Source organism: Protopterus annectens, chromosome 12.part0, assembly GCF_019279795.1.
Source record: "Protopterus annectens isolate FY-2018-M chromosome 12.part0, PAN1.0, whole genome shotgun sequence".
Taxonomy (NCBI): Eukaryota; Metazoa; Chordata; order Ceratodontiformes; family Protopteridae; genus Protopterus; species Protopterus annectens.
The window spans coordinates 373,803,997-373,826,504 of record NC_056746.1 but is presented as its reverse complement, the minus strand read 5'-3'; the positions used below and the strand labels follow the sequence as shown (position 1 = coordinate 373,826,504).

The following is a 22,508-nucleotide window of genomic DNA, read 5'->3' as shown; positions in this document are numbered from 1 at the left end:
CCAGCCTTTCCCAGGTGTGTGTGTGTGTGTGTGTGTGTGTGTGTGTGTGTGTGTGTGTGTGTGTGTGTGTGTGTGTGTGTGTGTGTGTGCACATTTGTATATGAATCAGATGTCAAAGTGTGTGCATGTGTCAGCTACTTGGGCAGGGACACAAAGCACTGGTTGGACAGACAGGGTGCTGAAGGTCTTGGCTTGACCCCTCAGCTGAGATCTTAACCCTATAGCTGTGCCATTGGGAAGTCATATTGGGGATCTGGAGAAAGAGGGAGAAACAAGCCCGTAGACTGACTGTCATCTCTGTGTGCTGTTAAGGGAAACTGTACCTTACTGTGTGTGTACTTTTCATCCTCCCATTGTGTACGTCTCTCACTGTTGCCAGTGGTGAGGATTGAGGCTCCTTGATTACTGGGCCAGTGCAGGGGTGACACATATTAATTGGTGGACGGTGGTGGGATATCCACATCACATATTAATTGGTTGACAGTGGTGAGTTAGCCACATCGCAAATTAACTGGCTTGTTGTGGTGTTGATATTGAATTCCTGTAGCCTGTGTACAGTGGTCACTGAAGGTGTTTGTACTCTCAATCAGCCCTGCAGTGGATATTCAGAGTTCATATCACAATTGTTTTATTTTTTTTTTGTTAACTTAGTTAGTCAGGGAGAGCAGGCAAGCATGCCAGCAGAGGAGTATGGCAAGCTGACAAGGAGCCATTTGGCTGGTATGTGCCAGGATAAAAAACTGGTGTATGCTAACCTGATTAAAGCAGACATAATTGCAGCTTTAGTCACAGCTGCATCACACCCCAGAAATCATGAGGACAATCAGACTGGCCTTGGAGATATACAACTCTCAGAAAATGGACAGTTCAACCTTTCCACAGAGGACTTAAAAATCCATCTGGAGTTAAAGACTTGAGCTGGAGGCAAAGTGTTTGGAAACAGAGGCAACAGAGAGACTGAGATGTCTAGAGACTGAGGAAATCAAGAAACTGCAATGTCTGAAGGTTGAGGAAAATGAGAAACTGCAACGACTGGAAGCTGAGGAGAATGAGAGGCAGAGGCAACATGAAAAGTAGATGCTGACTCTTCACCAGAATCATGGAAGTAATGGGGAATGGAGTAACTGGACCCCAGAAGCACAAAAGGTCAATAAATTTCTTCCACAATTTACAGAGGGGGATTTTGATGGTTTCATTCATATGTTTGAGAGGGTATGTAAACAGTATAATGTTGACCAAAGGCTCTGGGTACGGTTCCTGACCCCCTTACTCCATGGCAAAGCTGTGACTGTAATTTCTAAACTGTCTGATACTGATTGTTTAAATTATAATGTTGTAAAGAACTGTGTTTTAGAATGTTTTAAGTAAACATCTGAAGCTTATAGGAAAAAGGTTTGTGAGCACAGACACAAGGCAGATGAAAGTGTGTGTGACTTTGTTACTGGACTAAGCACTTATTTTTATAGGTGGGTGAGTGGATGTCAGCTCACCAATTTTGAAGGGCTGGCAGACCTTTTGGTGAGGGAACAAACCCTTAGCACTGAGTTGAGGAAGAAGGGAGACCCATACCTAGCAAGCAGGGCATCACTGCACAGAAAAGGGACACCCAGTGCTGCTCATGGGTTTAAGGGAACCCATGGTGGGCAGCCCAGACTGCCACAACAGAGTCCACCAGTAGTAGGGGAAGCTACAAGTCCAGGTAAATGCCCAGGACTAAAGGTTAAATGTTTTAAATGCAACCAGTGGGGCCATGTAGCATATAGATGTCCATGGTGACAAGGTGAGGAACAAAAGGTGGCAGAGACAGTAAGTGGGAATAACAAAATGTCAGCAGTAGGTTGTCTCAAGACAACAAGGGTACCAAACTACCACAAGAGGTTATATCCTATCTTAGTGAATGTGAATGAGGCCATTGCTAAGAGAGACACAGCCTCTAACTTAACCATTGTGAAGCCTACAGTGGTTACAGAGGAGTACTACTTGCTGGGGCAGTCTACTCCACTCAGAGCTTTAGGAGGGACCCCATTCCAAATACCTTTGGCTAGGGTTCACCTTGACTGGAAAGGTGGAATAGGAAGCCAGCAAGTAGGTGTGTTTGAGGATATCCCTGCAGATGTCCTGATAGGGAATGATTTTGATAATGCAGTACCGTGTGTACATGCAGTTACATGCAGTCAGGCTTGGAGACAAGCATGTGGGTCTGGTAGCCTGGGTGAGACCCAGACAGACCACACACTTGCAGCCAGGACTGGTGAGGTGGTTACTTGGGGGGGGGGGGGCTACCCTGTAACAGTGAGACTGAAGGTGAGCCACAGCTGCTTGTGGGTACTGATGTTCCCTTGGACAGAGTGACCGCAAGGGCAGAGGTGAGTAGTAGTAGTACTCAAGCTGACAGTGAGGCACCGCTGTCAGAGAATACCATATTTCTTGTGGAAGGGCAGCTGGGAAGGGTTACAAAGAGAGAGTTGAGACAGGCTCAGCTCTCAGACCCTACATTACAAGGCCTAAGGGAGGTAGCTAGTCAGGCACTTGATTTTCAAGGGAAGGGGGGATCTGTATACTGGGACACAGGGTTACTGTATAGAGAGTGGACCCCTGAGGGAGGGATAGAGGGTGAAAGAATACAGCAGTTGGTAGTGCCCTGAGCCTACCATCTGGCACTTCTAGCCACAGCCCATGGTATTCCCTTTGCATGTCATATGGGCATAAAACGTACAAAAAGACATATTATGCAGAACTTTTATTGGCCTGGGATTTGCAGAGATGTAACAGGGTACTGCAGGACCTGTGAGCAGTGCCAACGGGTAGGCAAGGCAGGAGACAAGGTGAAAGCTCCTTTGATGCCTTTGCCTGTGATTGAGGAGCCATTTCAGAGTGTAGCTAATGATATTGTGGGGCCTCTGAGTACCCCAAGTTCCACAGGGAAATAGTATATCGTGGAGGTAGTAGATGCTACCAGATACCCTGAGGCAGTGGCTCTGTCCTCAATTGAGGCAGAAAACATGGCAATGCTTTGGAGATTTTCAGCAGGGTAGCTTTCCCAAAACAAATACTGACTTGACAGAAGTGCCAGTTTCATGTCAGACCTTCTGGCCTATCTGTGGAAGTACTGCGGGGTGAAACACCTAAAGACCACACTCTACCATCCCCAGACCAGTTAAGACAGATTTCACTGCAGCTATAAAAATGACACATCTAATACATTTTAGGCTAATCAATATACTATAAGTTGACAATGTACCTTTTCTCTGAAATACCTTAGAAACTTTTTGGGCTCATCAATATAGTATAAACTGAAACTTTAGGTAGTCTTTGAAACAGCAAGTTTATCAGCTTTATGAGCTCATCAGTACAATATAAATACAACATCAAATTATTATTTGCATCACACAGGTTATGAAAAGCCTGTTGCACATTGTGTATGAGGTGGCCAAATAAGTTTCAAATTAAAAAAAAATCCACAGCAAATACAGACATGGCCAAACCAAAGAGATTGCAGCATAACAGATAAGTCTACCTAAAAAAAAACACAAACCTTCCTTGATGTGGACATCATATGTGATGGGACTTTACATCACTCCCAATGAGTCTGGATTAATAGCAGAAATTTAAAAAAAAACATGTAAGATAAAGGTTTATTCTGCATTCGGAAACCAGTGAGCTGATGCATATTTATGTCCATAAAGGCTAACTTGCATATTTCCCTTGATGCTATATGCATCGGTTTTCTTTGTTAACTAGTCAACAAACCCTCTTTTAGTCATAGCTTGGACCAAGAAGATGGCAAGTAACATGAGAACAGGGTACAATAATTAAAAGAAACAATTCCTCATTAGAGTACTAGCATATTAAAATTAAGTAGACATTACCTGTATGCATAATACTAGACAAAATATATAGGTTCATAGGTAAGTACTAGGCTATCTGCCCAAGGGCATCTATAAGGCTAGCCTGAATGTGTTGGCTTTCGCCGCCCCCTTAGATTAGTTCCCTGTGCCTCTGTCCAGCAGAGCCACTGCAGAGATACCCGGGGTAAATTTTCTGTTTCCCATCCACTCGTCAGGGTTTTTCTTGAAGAGTGTTAGTGAGGGGATCTGCTTAATGTAGATTGGAATCCTGTTTCAACGCATGGGGAGTCTCTGGGACAGGAATCTATCCCTCCAGCACGTCCTATTTATCATTGTGGTGAGGTTTAGATCCCTAGAGCATGTGGCTCTTGGGGATTTGTTTTTTTTTAGGTGGAGCATGTCCATCAATTCTGGGTTGGACATGGCCTTGTATGTCAGGCAGAGATCACTTCTGAGTAAGAGGTAGGCAGCCGAGTACAGCTGGAGTTTCTTCAGTCGAGCTGCATAGGGCATATGTTTGAGGCCAGTAATCCTCTTGGTAAGGTACTTCTGTGGTCTTTCCAGCTGTTGCAGGTGTCTTGTAAGGTACATCCCAAATGGGGCATTGTACTCTATGATGGGTCTGATGAGTGATGAGTAGAGGGGCACAATGACCTCTTTTGTTCTAGATGCGAACCCTTTTGTGATTAGGTGGGCCACATAGAAGGATTTTCTAACCACCTTGGCAATATGATTAGCAATGGAGCAATTACTATCTACTTGGGTCCCCAGATCCCTTATTACATTTTCTGTATTTTGGGGGACTACCACGTATGTGGTAGTTCACAGATACTTTTTTTTTCCAAAGGGGATGACTATGCACTTTTTGGCATTTAGCTTGAGGCCATGATTTTGACACCAGGTATCCGTCTCAGTGAGACCCTTCTGGAGGATGTCTGTATCAGCTGGAGAGTCAGTTATGGCCCCCAGTTTGCAGTCGTCTGTGACCTTGGTCAGCCATAGTCCTCCAGTGCTTGCCTGTACCTCTGAGAAGTATATACCGAACAGGAGGGGGTCCCAGGACTGAGCGCTGGGGGACGCCACTTGTAACTGGTTTAGAGTCAGACCTAGGGCCTGCAACTCTCACCGTGTGGGTTCTATCCGTGAGCCAGTTGGCAACCCATCTCGTGATGTAGGGGTTTATGTTCAGGCTGGTGAGCTTGTCTATAATACGAGAATGGGGAATGGTGTCGAAAGCCTTTGCAAGGTCTAGGTAGGCTGTGTGGTCCTCCTTTCCCTCGTCTAAAGCCTTGGTAACTGTCTCAAAGAAGTCCACCAGGTTTAGGAGGCATGATCTGCCCTTAACAAAGCCAAACTGGGTAGGGTCCAATGTTTGAAGGTTCCCAATGTCTCTGTTAATGAATATGTTTTATATATACTGTGTAGAAGGTTTAATAAGATGCTAGCAGTGTACTTGCTGCTTCAGAGATAGCAAATTAACCATTGTCTAGACAGATGCATTTATAGTTTTGTCTTAGGTGTTCCAGAAGTTTTTGCCTAACTGCAGGGAAACTGCAATAAATATGCATTGTGTGTATATGTATATATGTATATATATATATATATATATATATATATATATATATATGTGTGTGTGTGTGTGTGTGTCTATATAGATATATATATATATATATATATATATATATATATATATATATACATGTTTATAATATTTATACATAAAATATATAATTTATACACACACACACACACACACACACACACACACACACACACACTCACTGTTTAGTACACTGAAAACCACACTACATGGCCAGCATACTTGTGGGCACACATCTTACAACACCCTTTTTCTGAAACAAACATAAATGACCTTGCATGGTAGAATTTTGTAGTATACTTAATTAAATTCAACAGATTTACACTGTCTGTAATGTGATTATATTTTTTCCATAATTTCTGTCACTGTTTTTAAACATATTTCTGATTAGTCTTCCATATTCCTACTGGAATTGGAAAGCATCATGTTCTGTTTGGTATTCACATTTTATGCCAATTAGATATCTAGTTTGTTAACCAGATGATTCTATTTTTCATAGGTTCATAGGTTGATACTAGGCTATCAGCCCTAGGGCCTATGCAAGCTTAGCCATAACAATTCCTTGGCTATTTCTTCCCACACTATTTACTTCCCTGGACCCCTGTCTAGCAGGGCGACTGACGTGATCCCCGGGGTGAATTTCCTTTCTCGCATCCAATCATCAAGGTTCCTTTTGAAGAGGGCCAAAAAGGCGCTCTGCTTGACATGTATGGGCAGTCTATTCCAGAGTCTGGGGAGTCTCTGGGTCAGGAACCTATCCCTCCAGCATGTTTTGTTTATTGTGATGACAAGATTTAGATCCCTGGAGCGTGTGGCTCTGAGGGATTGACATTTTTTTAAGTGTAGGATGTTCAACAGCTCTGGGTTTGACATGGCCTTGTATGTTAAGCAGAGATCGCCTCGGAGTAGACGATATGTGACAGAGTATAGCTGGAGCTTTTTAAGGCGGTCAGCATAGGGTATCTGCTTTAGGCCTGTGATTGTTTTAGTGAGGTATTTCTGCGGACATTCCAGTTGTTGCAGATGTCTTGAGAGGTACATACCAAATGGGGCGTTGTATTCTATAATGGGTCTAATGAGGGAGGATTAAAGTGGGACAATTACCTCCTTTTTTCTGGATGAAAAGCCCTTAGTGATGAGGTGTGCCACATAGAAGGATTTCCTGACTGTTGTGACGATGTGGTTATTGAAGGTGAGACCACCGTCCACCTGTGTCACTAAGTCTCTTATCACACTTTCGGTGTTTAGTGTACTACCACCTATGTGATAATTTATGGGTACATGTTTTTTCCCAAAGGGGATAACTATACATTTCAAGGGCCTTTTTTCCTTTTTTTATTGTGTACAGGTTCAGAAGTATGTATGGGTTGGAGATGACTTACCTGATGAGCAAAGCAACAGAGAATTTTTAAACATCATTCTGATGCAGTTATGTGAAAAGCTATGCACAGTAGTTAATGTCATTACTTGATGGGTGCAGCTTTTCTTTTTTTATTTAGTTATTCTATTGCCAGGGTCAAACTGAAAACTTTAATTGTTGAAACAGTTGCTTTGAAAAAGGATTCCATTTCTATATACTGTTTTCTGTGAGCCAAGCAGTTCACATTTGGTATGGCAGCAGCAACATTATGCCTGACAATTTATTATAAAAGAGTATGGCAATGAACTGCTAAAGGGCTTCATCCTGCTGACCTGGGTTTGATTCCCTCACTCCCTGTTTACCTGCAACATCTCTGTTCAAGTCACTTAATACGACAGTGTTAATTCTGAAAGAGACAGGTAAGCGTAGTGGGTTTACCTAATAAACAATTAAAACTCAGACATGGAAAGGGACTCTGGGAGAGCCTGAAGCTCAATGCCAAAAAGTGTATTGTCATCCCCTTTGGTAAAAACTCTGTGCCCATGAACTACCACATAGCTGGTAGTCTACTTAATGCTGAAAATGTGATAAGAGACCTTGGGACACAGGTGGACAGTAGTCTCTCCTTTGATAATCACATCGCCACAGTGGTCAGGAAATCCTTCTACGTGGCTCATCTCATCATAAAAGGATTCTCATCCAGAAAAAAAGAGGTCATTGTTCCCCTCTACTCATCACTCATTAGACCCATTATAGAGTACAACGCCCCTTTTGATATGTACCTCACAAGACATCTACAACAACTGGAAAGACCACAGAAATACATCACAAAGAGGATTACTGGCCTCAAACATATGCCCTATGCAGACCGTCTCAAAAAACTACAGCTTTACTCCATCGCATATCGCCTATTCAGGGGCGATCTCTGCCTAACATACAAAGCTATGTCAAACCCAGAGCTGTTGGACATGCTCCACTTAAAGAAATCCCTCCAAGCTACACGCTCTAGGGACCTTAACCTTGTCACCACAATAAACAGAACATGCTGGAGGGATAGATTCCTGTCCCAGAGACTTCCCATACTCTGGAACAGACTACCTATCTATGTCAAACAGAGCTCCTCATTAGCACTCTTCAAGAAAAATCTTGATGATTGGATGGGAAATTCACCCCGGGGATCACTTCTGTGGCTCTGCTCAACAGGGCACAGGAAAATAATTTTCTTGGGTGGCGAAAGCCAGGGTACATTTTTTGGCTAGGCTTGTATGGGCCCTAGGGCCGATAGCCTAGTACTTACCTATGAACCTATGAACCTATGATAGTTATATTAAATATTTTAAAGGTAGATAACATGATAAAGCAGCAGGTAAGGCCAATGGAATATTATGATACATAGGAGGTGATGTCATCAGAAGCAAGGAACTGTAATTCATCTTACAGAAGTTTGTCAGATCTCATCTTATGCACTGAATGTGCTCCTGAGAAGTATATCTGCTTAGGATGTAAAGAGGACAGAGCCAAGTCAGAAGATTGCAATGATAAATGATACATGGATTTCACCAGAAACTACATAAACAAAGAAACATGCATGATATGCATGCCTATGATGTATTGCAAATGTCTATGACTCACTTACCATGCGTTGTGAGAACCTCATCTAGCAGTCTGTATCTGTACAACTTTTGAGATATGTCTCAGTGTCTGCTCAGTTATTGAAATGACAGGTGTGTGTATCATTCACAGAAGTTGCACAGTATGAGCATTTTTAAATCACTATACTAACGACTTCCCTTTTGCAGAGGCACAAGTGACATACATGCTTAATTTTCAGACATCATGTCCAGAATATCTTTGTTCGGTTGCTCATCATTGTGCATGTGCAGTAAAGCATTATTGCTCAGATGTGCAGAAAACTTGTAAGAATTACTTTTTATGTGAGCTATATGCAAGGCCACACAAGGGGACCTTGACTATTACACAAATGTTTGCCAGTACGACCCTATATCAAAATTCAAATATACATGTTACAGACATAAGTCAACTTTTCTAAGGAAAGGAATAATATGCTATCAGTTAATTAGGATTTGCAACATATCCATTAATTAGGTAAATGGATATACTAAATAGACCTCATTGTCATTATCTGCCATAAATAAATAAATAAATAAATAAATAAATAAATAAATAAATAGTCATCTTAAAAAAATTTAAATTAATGCCAAGAAAGCCCTTAACTGTTCCTGGCATGTATAAAACAACTACTCACAGATGGAGCAAAAAACAAAAATCAGCAAATGACCTGAGGCAACCAGTGTCTAATGTCAAATAATTTAATGCGGTGGGATTATTCATTAACCTTTCATTTCCCTAGGTCATCTTTACCATTTTAGTACTATCTTATTCTGTTCTATGAAATATCTTTTACACAAGGTGATACTGTATGGGTCACCTGTTGCGAGCAACACCAACCCAAAATATTTGCATCTCTGAGCTTAACCCTAGCATTCCAAGTCATCACACTTCTCATTAGAGGGATTACTGAAGGATATGTTTCACTGCTTTGGGGAATATCCATGGTTAAACATCTCCAAACAAAAGATAACTCGGTACTTTTCCATTAACAGGGCAGCAGGAAAATGTGTGGAGGACTGGCAATGATAGCAACCTTACTTAAAATGCATTACTTTATAGTTATAAAATATTCTTTTCATGAGTTAGTTGAATTCAGTACTTTTATCATGGATATCGGTGAAGCACATGCTTCACATGTGACTGACCCTTTCAGTGTGGAACAATTAAAGTTCAACATGAGTAATGCTCCTCTCGCAATATATTGCACTTGACATTTGTGGTGCAGGGTTCCTCAGTAGTACAGAGGCTACTGTAAAATTGCAGCAGCACAAAAAAGGTTGAAAAACACCGATTTTACACACACACACACACACACACACACACACACACACACACACACACACACACACACGCGTGCGTGCACACACATGCGCGCACGCACACACACACACACACACACACACACACACACACACACACACACACACACACACACACACACACAAACACTGCTACACATTATTTATACACACATATGTATATGACTGCTATTACTAACTGTACTCATTAGTAATCTACCACAGAATCATACATTTTACAGGGAAGCTTACAGTTTTGGAGTGATTGACTGGCCCCAAAACGTGTTGGATAGATTAGATAGGAAAACAAGAAGGATGCTTCATGCTCACCAAATGATTTATAAAAATCAGTGCATACCAAGATTATATATTCCCCATTCCGAAGGAGGGATGGGCCTCCTTGAAATTGATTATATGTACAGATCTGTAATTGTGGGACTCCACACATATCTGCTGACCACACAAGACCCAAATGTAGTGAAAGTTTTGAAACATGAGGAGAATAAATCTGAGATGACTTCTCTGCTTAATCTAGCAGAAGCTTATCGGCGTCAAGCAGGAATGAAAATCAAACCAGAAGTAGACAAAAATCAGGCAGCAAATGAATGTGCCAAAAAGCAAAAGAAAGAATATAAGGTGAAGGATCAGATGAGAAGGCAAGAAATGTGGAAAAAGCATACATATAGTTGCAAGTACAGAAAACTTGTGGAAGAACCTCATGTTGATCAGGAACAAACATAGGAATGGTTAAGGAGAGGTGAATTCAAACCAAGAGATGAAAGGTTAATATTGGCGGCCCAAGATAGTGGGCTGCATACACGTTGGTTTATAAAGTCCATTGAACATGTGGGAGAACAGACAAATGTAGCTTTTTAAAACCAAATTGGAAACAGTTGCACACCTCGTTGCTGGTTGTGGCATAATAATGGCAGAAGGACTGTATACTGAAGGGCATAATAATATGGTGAGACTGTTGCACTGGGGATTGTGCAAACATGGTATTGAAGTGACCGAAAAACACTGGAAACATGAGCCACAAAACATCATAGAAAATGAAAACGTCTACATCAATTAGGATCATCCATTACCAACAGTTCAAAAGATAGATGCTAGAAAAATGGATATAGTGATCCAAGAAAAGAAGACAAGAGTAGCACTGATCATTAAAATTGGGACACTCAGTGACTACAGTGTCTTGCGTACAGACAGACACAAAGTCATAAAATACCAGGATCTGCAGGCAGAAACAAGAGCAATGTGGAAGAAAGATACCCAGACAGTTCCAGTAGTAGTAGGAGCAACGGGTCTTATAAAAAATAATTTACATTCGTATTTAGATATCTTACCAATACATGTAACTCCATATGAACTGCAGAAGGAGTTATTACTGGGCACACATTGCAGGTGCTGCAAAGAGCACTACTGGCTGACATCAAAGATTGAAACAATACTAATTTCATGAATTTTAATCATACTTTGACTTAGGAATGGGGCCCATTCCCATCATGGTATTAGAAACCCAAAAGACTTGGAGAAATTAAAAATAATAATGTGAGGCAAAATCAGGGACAGTTCAAAGGTATGTACTATGTGGGAAATCAATAGAGTGGCTACTTTTTTGGAAAAAAGCATCAGCACCAACTACACTTTGAATGCCATTTTCATATGCAAGCTACGAATGACATAGTTCCACTTGCAGTGCCCTGGAAGTGTTTGTAAACTCATAGGGGAAAGGTTGTATATACGTTTTGGACAAGTGTTTTAGCTGTCAATACCCTTTCATTTAACAGCCACATTAGCAAACGCTGTATTGTTTCTTCAGATTTGCGGGGTTCAAACATAATTTTAAGTAATATCTGTGTACTCTTCATTGGCTTTTACCACTATTACCATCAACTGCCTTCGATAAGATGAATTAAATGTTTGTGGGAATAGTTACTGCTATTACATGCTTAAGATTGAACTTGAAGTTAAACTCAATCATCTGTTTTCCTTTGGCCATGACAAGGTTACAAATTACATTTCTTTACTAAATTTTACCTATGGTGTAGGTCTTAATGATAGAATGTAGGTGAAAGAAGTCTACAAGGTAAATCATGTCAAAGCAGAGTGCAGACCATTATGGGATAGAGAATTCTATCAATTATGTTTGACAACGACTGCTGCCCCATTAGAAAAGTACCGATAACTCATCCTGTTGGAATCCAGTGTAGCTTAAGCTTGTCGAAGGCCAGGGAATACTTCAGGGAAGTCTTGAGGGATTCTTACAGCTGCTCATAGAAACTGATGCTGATTGTACAACTGAAGCCCTAGAGTGAGGGGTTAACTACTTACTGTGAAGTTTTCCAACTTTCTTGCAATGGAGATGTCTGCCCCTGTACCTCATACCCTGCTATTTATATATACTGTCTCCATAATCTTTGTACCATGAAATAGGAAGAATATTCTGAAATATCCCAACCTCAAATCTGGAACATATTCTAATCATTCACACTTGTAGATCTGCACTAAAATTTATCACATTTATGGTCCTTAGAGTTCCAAAAGGTTTTAATTATGACAGATATATGCTAAGGGAGTTTAATAAAATATGTGACAAAATAGCTGTCCTTACATTCGCCACTGTTTTCATAACTTATGGGATTCCGTGCAGTGAAAGCCTGTCATCCAGCTAGTCTACCAAAGCCTAACATTGCTTTAAGGTATGCTGAACATCACTTAAACGTTCCTTGCATAGACTAGGGCATAAAGGTGACACTGAGGCATACCATCCTCAGAACTTTTTTGCTGCCAGTCCGAACACTGTTTTTAACCATCAGTCTGTTTGCTGCCATCCATTTTCTGAAGTTTTTTTTCTCTGTGTTGTATTCCAGTGATTACTCCTGTTTGTTTCCTTTCATCCTAGTTCTTTAGGATTGGCTGTTTCCAAGCAAGCTATTTCTACTTGCATTTCAAAGGCTATTTCTTATTGTTACACTTTTCATGGCAAGAGCCTTCCTTCTTCTGTAAAGGCTCATTCTACTAGACCTGTAGCTTCGTCTGGTGCTATTTTCAAGGACTCAGACACTGTGCATACTTTTACCAAATGCTACAAGCTGGATGTTGTCTCCAGAGCTAGAGCTGGTTTTGTTAATGTCATTCTTCATGGCTTCTTGGAGGACTCTACTGCTGCTTCCTCCTCCCAAGTTTCTTCTTGAGCTTTGAAACGCTCCCATAAGTTATGAATACTGGAGCAGTGAATGTAAGGACATAGTACAGTTGTGTAAAATCTTACCATAATGGTAGATGTTCTTGTCTTCACCGCTGCAGTATTCACTCCCTCCCTCCATCCCCCTACTCTTTTTTCCTTCCTGGATGTGCAGTTTCTCTTTGATTTTCCTTGGACTTTTATTCCTACTGGGGCAATCAGTTCTGAGGATGGTACACCTAAATGTCACCTTTATGCCCTATGCCTAAGCAAGGAGCGTTTAGATGCCATTCAGTGTACCTTAAGGCAACAGTAGGCTTTGGTAGACTGGCTGGATGATGGGCTTCCATGGCAGGGAATCCCATAAGTTATGAATACTGCAGCAGTCAAGGCAAGAACATCTACCATTATGGTAAGATTTTACACAACTGTACTTTTTCAGCACTTCACTGGAAAGTGTACTTTTAAGTTTGGTTATTACTCGGAGCCTTTAGCTAGAAGTGGTATAACTGAGTCAAGATATGTCATGCAAAATACTTTTACTGCATTACAGCTACTCAGATGAAAAGGGGAGTAAACATTTTTTGCCATGTAAGATTAATGTAATTCTTTGTGCTACATTGTTTCTGTCTATCGATCTATCTAGCTATCCATCTATGTCTGTCTGTCTGTCTATATATCCATCCATCTATCTATGTGTGCATATTCAAGTCATTCATTTGGTCGAACAAAAAATGTTGAATATCAATTGGCCATATGTTCAACACGCTGAACTGGCTTTCTCTTGAGTTTTGTTATTTTGGGGAATCAGGAGTTTGCCCTTTCTGCATAACAGTGCATTCTCAGAGTTGCTAAATATAGTTTTCAGGAGCTGTAGGTAATGCAGGAGGTCTTGCTCCTGCCCAAACAATTTTTTTTTTAATTTTTGAAATTCAATTTTTTGTGTTTTGAACCTTTGAACTTTTAATGTATTGAAAATATTCCATATATCCATGTATGTGTATGTAATACATATATGTATATATTGTGAGTTTGATTTGCTTCAGTTTGTTTATTTTGTCATGCTGACCAAGTGGCTCCTTTCCTGGAGTGAAATAGGAGTGATTCAAGTGTTTGTGAAAGTAAGTTTTTGGCAAAATTCTCTCATCTTTCTATGTTTTGGGTAAGTGAAGATTTGATTGTGTGAAGTAGACACATATATATATATATATATGTATATATATATATATATACACACACACACACACACACACATATATATGTATATATATATATATATATATATATATATATATATATATATATATGCGTCTAGGACTATTCACTGAAAGCACATTTCACTGAAAGTCAAATGACTGTGCACAAATCACTGAAAGCTCAATTCACTGAAAGCACAATTCACTGAAACACATTTCTCTGAAAGTTATATATGGCCTTTTCCCCACTGTAGTGCGACCCTGGAGTTGGTATATATAGTAATAGTTTGGATATATATTATGTTCAGAAAAGAGTAACTTATTGGAATTGCAAGTATCCATGTATATAGTTCAAAATATTTAAAATAGGTGGGGGGCTACGCACCCCACACCCCCCAATGTGGGGGGCAGTGCTCCCCTACACACCGCTTACTATATATACTAACTCCAGGGTTGCACTACAGTGGGGAAAAGGCCATATATAACATTCAGTGAAATGTGTTTCAGTGAATTGTGTTTTCAATGAATTGAGCTTTCAGTGAATTCTGCACAGTCAAATGTGTTTCAGTGAAATGTGCTTTCAGTGAATAGTCCTAGACCCATATATATATATATATATATATATATATATATATATATATATATATATACACATATATACACACATGTGTGGGGGTATATTTTTTTCCTGGATATTGTGAGGTTTCACACAGGAAAATGCAGCTCTACAGCACTATTATGATATCCCAGCTCATATCTCTAAATTACTCTGTTATCAGAGTTATCATGTTAAGAGTTTCTCTGTTCACTTTACACTTTTGTACCATCTGATTGTTCATTCTTTTCCCTGGCAGATGCTCCATGGTGTGGTCACTGCCAGGCTTTTACCCCAGAATATGCCACTGCTGCAGGAATGCTGAAAAATGAATCTTCTGAAATTAAGGTGGCCAAGGTTGATGCTACAGAAGAAAATGATCTTGCTACAGAGTTTGATATCAACAACTTTCCAACGCTTATATTCTTTAAGGATGGAGATAGAAATGGACCAATACCATACTCTGGTAAGTGTTTCTTAGAGTTTTATTATTATTATTATTATTATTATTATTATTATTATTATTATTATTAAATTGCAGCAGTAATGTAGATGGATCCAATAGCCTGGAATATTTCTTTAAAAATATTGCTGCCTCACTAATATAATACAGCAGAGAACTGTTCTATGAACGTAAGCATTAAAACAGTATGCAGATGCAAATAATTGAAAATGAACTTTGAAACATTTGTCTGACAAGGATTAAAATGTAAATTTTTTTATAGTAATTGTGATGCCTGTGCACTGGCCCAGTAATCAAGGAGCCTCAATCCTCACCACTAACACCAGTGAGAGACGTACACATTGGGAGGATGAACAGTACACACACAGTAAAGTACAATTTCCCCTTAAGAGCACACAGAGATCACAGTCAGTCTGGGGCTGGTTTCTCCCTATCCCTCCAGATCCCTAATAAGACTCCCCACTGGCACAGCTATAGGGTTAAGATCTCAGCTGAGTGGTCAAACCAAAACCGCCAGCACCCTCTCTGTCCAACCAGTGCTTCATGTCCCTGCCCAAGTAGCTGACACACACACACTTTGAGATTTGATTTATATACGAACACACAGACACTCCTGGGGAAGGCTGGCACAGGTTCACTAGCTATGCCCCCTTCTGCCCAGACTATACGGTAGTACCACTTGCCACCAACCACCCTTATCAGCTACTATAAAGGCCATTACCAAAGGATGTCCAGTTTTTCTGTGTAATGTTACTGTTATCCAAATAGTAAGTGTGACCAAGGCTAAGGCTATTTAGGAGTGGCCTATACAGTGTCACGAAATACATATGCAATACCCTAAGAACTTAAATATCTCTACACAAAAAACAGCCACAATTAATAAGTTTAAACATATTTAATAATAATAATAAAAACACAATACAATACAATACTTAACTCAACACAGTGACAGCAGAGTTGAGAAACACAGGAAATACTTTAAAATAACATAGTAGGACAGTCTCACATAAATATAGAAAACATCTACACTAATATTGCTATATTCCTATCTATCTCTAAAAGAAACTATGTTCTAAATAACTTACTTATAGAGCAAGGCAAAGTGCTGATGAGTTGTTAACAGGTCCAGAACAAGATACAAAATGCACTCTTTCTCTCTGAGATAGTTCTTAAGTTAATAATGCACATTACTGCTGGGTTAGCTAGATGACATCACTAACTGACACTTGTATTTAGTTCCCAGGTTAAACAGATACCAACAGAATTTAACATATCTCTATGAAAATTTTTTATCTCTTAGAAGCTGAGAGTTCTCTCTTAGAAACTTGCCTGAAACTGAAAAGTCGTAAAAGAATTACCTTGGAAACCTGTAATTACCTCTGTTTCCAGACAATAGAAAGAAGCCCCTAGCCTAGACATCCTGTCTCTTAGCTGGGATAAACTAACTTTATAACACATTGTAAAACTCTTTACCTTATCAGCTTATTTTCCTTAGAGTTTTGCAAGTTAACTCTGTATATTCCACGTTTTACTATGAAACCATCCATTTGCACAGGCATATACTCCATAAACAAATTTCTGCTCTTTTCCAGCAGGGTGCACTGTGGTTACAGTACTGAAACTCATTACAGAACATATAGTTTAATCATAACATATAGGTTCATAGGTTCATAGGTTCATACTAGGCTATCTGCCCTAGGGCATTTATAAGCCTAGCCCAAAGTTTTGTGGCTTTCACCACCCCTTAAGTTTGAAAGGTACTGTGCCCGTTAGTTTACCGTGCCTCTGTCCAGCAGTGACACTGAGGTGATCCCCAGGGTAAACCTGCGATCTCCCATCCATTGGTCAAGATTTCTCTTGAACAGGGCCAGTGAGGTGCTCTGCCTCACATGTACCGGGATTTTGTTCCACAGCATAGGGAGTCTCTGGGTGATGAATCTGTCCCTCCAGCACGTCCTATTTATAACTGTGTTAAGGTTTAAGTCTCTTCCTCTTGTATTTCTTGTGGATTTAGATTTTTTGAGGTGGAGCATGTCCATCAGTTCCGGGTTTGACATGGCCTTGTATGTTAGGCACAGGTCACCTCTGACCAGATGGTATGCGACTGAATAGAGCTGGAGTTCCTTCAGTCGGGCAGCATAAGACATATTTTTGAGACCCTTTATCCTTTTGGTGAGGAACTTTTGGGGCCTTTCCAATTGCTGCAGGTGTCGGGTAAGATACATTCCGAATGGGGCATTGTACTCAATCATTGGTCTGATGAGTGATGAGTACAGGGGAACAATGACCTCCCTTGATCTAGATGTGAATCCCTTCATGATCAGGTGGGCAATGAAGAAGGTTTTCCTAACTACCTTGGCAACGTGGGTGTCAAATGAAAGGTTACTGTCAACCTGGGTCCCCAGATCCCTGATAACCTCTTCTGTGCTTAGTGGATTGCCACCTATATGGTAGCTATGGGTAACCTTGTTTTTCCCGAAGGGCATGACTATGCATTTTTTGGTGTTTAACTTTAGGCCATGGCTCTGGCACCAGTTATCCATTTCTATGAGACCCTTTTGGAGGATATCTGTGTCTGATGTGTTTTCAACTATTGCGCCCAGTTTGCAGTCATCTGCAAACTTAGTCAGCCATAATCCTCCTGTGTTTGCCTGAACTTCTGAAAAGTAGATGCTGAACAAGAGGGGGGCCTAGGACTGAGCCCTGTGGGACACCACTTGTGACCGGCTTGGAGTCTGACATGGCGCCAGCCACTCTGACCCTGTGGGTTCTGTCACTTAGCCAGTTTGCAACCCATCTTGTGATGTATGGGTTTACATTTAAGTTGGTGAGTTTTTCTATGATACCCGAGTGGGGTATTGTGTCGAAAGCTTTTGCAAGGTCAAGGTAGGCTGTGTGGACTGCCTTGCCCTCATCAATGGCCTTGGTGACTGTTTCAAAAAAAAATCAACCAAGTTTAAAAGGCATGATCTGCCCTTGACAAAGCCAAACTGGGTTGGATCCAATGTCTGTAAGTCCCCTATGTCTTTATTTATGAGTTCCATTATGATCCTCTCCATAGCTTTGCAGACTAGGCTTGTCAAGCTGATGGGGCGGTAATTACCAGGGTCAGTGGAGGCACCGCCTTTGTGAAGTGGGACCACAGTTGCCGTACGCCACTCCTTGGGTACGTATCCTGAGGTGAGGCTAAGATTAAATAGCTGCCCTAAGAGCGGGTTTAATTCCTCATTGAGTTCGTGGAGCACACAACCGGGGACACCATCTGGCCCCATAGATGCTGTGTTTTTTGCCTTGGAGAGAGCAGTTTTCACCTGAGCATTTGAGATGTGTGGGAGGCTACAATCTGCTGGGATAGATATCTCTCCTTTTGGGGGGGAGGGAGGGGAGAAATTTGCACTGAACCTGCCAGCCAGTATGTTGGCAGTGTCTGTTGGTTCAGTGATTTTTACATCATTTTGAACTAATTCTGAGCATATCTGGGAGTTTCCTCCCAGGTTTCTAGCATAGCTAAAAAAGGCCTTATGATTGTCTTTTGAGTCCTTAGCGACTTTTCTTTCAAAATTTGCCTTGGATGATTTTATGAGCGATCGTAGTTTTTTACTTATAGTGATCAAGGGTGTCTTCCCTTTTAAGGATTTTGCTCTATCTTGTAGTAGCTTTCTCCTTTTATTGTAGAGCTTGTTAATGGCTGGGGTCCACCAGACTGGGCGCTTGCCTTTGGTGCAAAGAGTCTTTGTTTTGTTTGGGATTGCCTGACCCATGCAGTCCTGGAGGTGCTGATAGAAGGCATTTGTAAGTGATTCAGCTGTTTGGGTAATGGTTTCCGCTGGCTCGGGGGCCTTGAAGGAAACCACACCAGTCTTAAGAAGTGTGAAGTTTGCTTTTGAGAAGTTCTTCACTGTGGTCTTTTTTATCTGGGGTGGGGGCGGGATGTGGACTTCCAGTGATATTAGTTTATGATTTGATCTCACCAATGAGGGGTACACCTCTGGTGCTGAACATTTTGTCCCCATGTTCGTGATGATGAGATCTAGTATGTTTTCTCCTCTTGTGGGGATGGTGACTAGTTGTTCCATGGCCTTTGAGTTAATGAACTCTAGGAACCTTTGAGCTAGAGTGTTGGGGCTTGAGTAATGATCCCAGTCTATATTCGGGTAGTTGAAATCACCTAATATGATGGTGTTTGGAGATACATTTATCCCCTCAAGTGTTTTCAGGAAGGCTATAGTTCTCTTACATTTATAAAACAAGCCTGTGGATCATATTAATATTTACATATGGCATAGGATTATTTATAAAGTTCAATCTAGCTGGGCTGGCAGTGTCACATTTCTCCCCCAACGAGTACTCAAGCTAGTTTTTCAAGTGTCCCATGAGAAACGTTGCTTGAGAGGGTTGAGTCTATCTGTGAATACCTTACCCCATTCCCTGTCTTGACAGCCCATCTGCATTGGCATTGCTGATCCCACTGCGGTGCTGCACTGACATATATGCTTGCAACCCTAGGCTCCACCTTAGTAACTTGGCATTTTGCTGGCTGGCTTGAAGTAACCATGTTAGGGGAATGAGATCTGTAACTACAGTGAATTGTCTTCCTTACAGATAAGGCTAAAGTTTCTGCAGTGCCCACACTATGGTTAGACATTCCTTTTCTACAACTGCATAGCATTCCTCCCTGTGTTGGAGCCTATGACTGAGATAAACCACTGGGTGCTCTTCTCCCTCTGAAGATATCTGGCTAAGTACAGCCCCCATCCCATGGTTCAAAGCATCCACCTGTACAACAAATTAGTTGCTTTAATCTGGAATGGCTAACACAAGGGATCCTCCCAAAGCTTCTTTAAGCTTCTGGAATGCCTGCTCACATGATGGATTCCACACTACCTTATCTGGCCTGTTTTTCCTTGTCAGGTCTGTGAGGGGTGCAGCGATTGTACTATAACTGGGGATGAACTTTCTGTAGTACCCTGCTGTCCCTAAGAAAGGCCTCACCTGCTTTTTGGTAACAGGTGCTGGCCTCGCCTGAAGGGCTTCCACTTTGGCCAGTTCTGGCCTGATCTTACCACTCCCCACTCTATGTCCCAGGTAGGAGACCTCTGCCGTACCCACCTGTCATTTGCTGGGCTTAATGGTCAACCCTGTCCTTTGTAGTCTGCCCAGCACCTCCCTGCCATGCTGCAGGTGCTCTTGCCAGGAATGGCTATAGGTGGCAATATCATCTAGGTAAGCAAGAGCAAAATCTCCTTCTCCTGCTAGGATATGATCTACCAGCCTCTGGAAAGTCACTGGGGCATTTTTCATCCCAAAGGGCATCTTTGTGAACTTATATAAGCCAAAAAGAGTCCACAAAGGCTGACCTGTCTCTAGCACTGGGAGTCAAGGGCACCTGCCAGTAACCCTTGGTAAGACCAGTAGTGGTAAGATACTTAGACCCACCCAGCTGCACCCATGGGGTAAGCATCTGACTCTGTGTGATTATTTACTTTCCTGTAGTCCACACAGAACCTGGTGCTTCCATCCCTCTTTGGCACCAGCACTGCTGGGGAGTACCAGCGACTGTTTGACCCCTGAATTAACCCTAGTTCCAATATTCCTGTATCTCCTCATTCAGAGTCTGTTTGACTCTCTCAGGTACCCTGTAAGGGCCCTGCCTAATAGGCCTTTTGGGTCCTTGTATCCACCTGGTGCTGCACCAGGTGGGGGCACCCTGTTTTTTCAGTGAACATGTCTCCAACCTCCTGTGAAACAGCTCAGATTTCTTGAACCTGGGTAGGAGATAGTTGCTTGGACATTGCTACCCCTTCCATGGAGGTGTCAGTCTGAGCCTCACTGAGGAGCTTAGTCACCAGATCTCCCTCAGACTCCTCCTGCAATCCACTGCAAATACTCAGCATAAGGGCCTACCTATCATGGTAAGGTTTCATCATGTTAACATGGTACAATTTGTGCTCGTGCCTCCTGCCTAACAGTTCTACCATGTAGTTAACATCACTGACCTTCCTTACTACCTTGTAGGGTCCCTCCCAAGCTGCCTGCAGCTTGTTGTGTCTGATGGAAACAAGAACCATTACCTGCTGCCCTACAGCATACTCTCTAGCTTGAGTATTCCTGTCATACCAGACCTTTTTCTGCTGTTGGGCTTCTGCCAGGTTCTCCTGGGCCAAGCCCATGAGTTCCCTGAACCTTGTCCTGAGGTTTAGGACATATGCCACAACAGACTCACTGTGGGATTCACACTCTCCTTCCCATTCATCTTGAATTAAGTCTAGAGGCCTTCTCACCCTATGCCCATACAGCAACTCAAAGGGTGAAAAACCTGTGGATTGCTGGGGAACATTTCTGTAAGCTAACAACAGATGGGGCAAATATTTGTCCCACTCCCACTTACAATGCTCTGCAAATGCTCACAGCATGGACTTGAGTGTAGACTTTAGCCTGTCAACAAGACCATTAGTCTGGGGATGGTAGGGGTGGTCTTTAGGTGCTTTACCCCAAAGTACTTCCACAGACAAGCCAGCAGGTCTGACATGAAATTGGCACCTCTGATAGTCAGTATTTCTTTAGGAACACCTACCCTGCTGAAAATCTCTAACAAAGCATTTGCCACCTTTTCTGCCTCAGTGGAGGACAGAGCCATGGCCTCAGGGTATCTTGTAGCATAATCTACTACTGCTAGGATATACCTTTTCCCTGTGGAGCTTGGGGTACTCAGAGGCCCCACAATATCCATACCTACCCACTGAAATGTCTCCTCAGTCACAGGCAAAGTCATCAAAGAAGCTTTCACTTTGTCTCCTGCCTTGCCTACCTTTTGGCACTGCTCACAGGTCCCGCAGTACCCTTTTATATCTCTGGAAATTCCAGGTCAATAGAAGTTCTGCAGTATGTGTTTCTTTGTATGTTTTATGCCCATATGACCTGCAAAGGGAATATCACAGCTATAGCTAGAAGTGCCAGATGGTAGGCTCTGAGCACTACCAACTGCTGTATTCTCTCACCTTCAATCCATCCCTTAGGGGTCCACTCTCTATACAGTAACCCTTTGTTCCAGTATACAAATGCCCCCTTCCATTGAGAATCAGGTGCCTCGCTAGCTACCTGCCTCAGGCCTTGTAATGTAGGGTCTGAGAGATGAGCCTGTCTCAACTCTCTCTTTGTAACCCTTCCAAGCTCCCCTTCCACAGGAAATCTGGTATCCTCTGACAGTGGTGCCTCACTGTCAGCCTGGGTACTACTACTCACCTCTGCCCTTACAATCGCTCTGTCCAGGGTAACATCAGTATCCACAAGCAGCTGTGGCTCACCTTCAGTCTCACTGCTACATGGTAG

At 41.8% G+C, this 22,508-nt stretch overlaps 1 protein-coding gene across 1 annotated transcript in view; it reads left to right on the top strand.

Annotated features, from left to right (window-relative positions):
• Positions 1–22,508, top strand: part of LOC122816166 (protein disulfide-isomerase A2-like) — a 209,249-nt gene that overhangs the window by 6,757 nt on the left and 179,984 nt on the right. Inside the window, exon 2 of the mRNA XM_044088919.1 lies at positions 14,976–15,182. Coding sequence (XP_043944854.1) covers positions 14,976–15,182 — 207 coding nt within the window. The remainder of the gene's footprint in view (positions 1–14,975; positions 15,183–22,508) is intronic.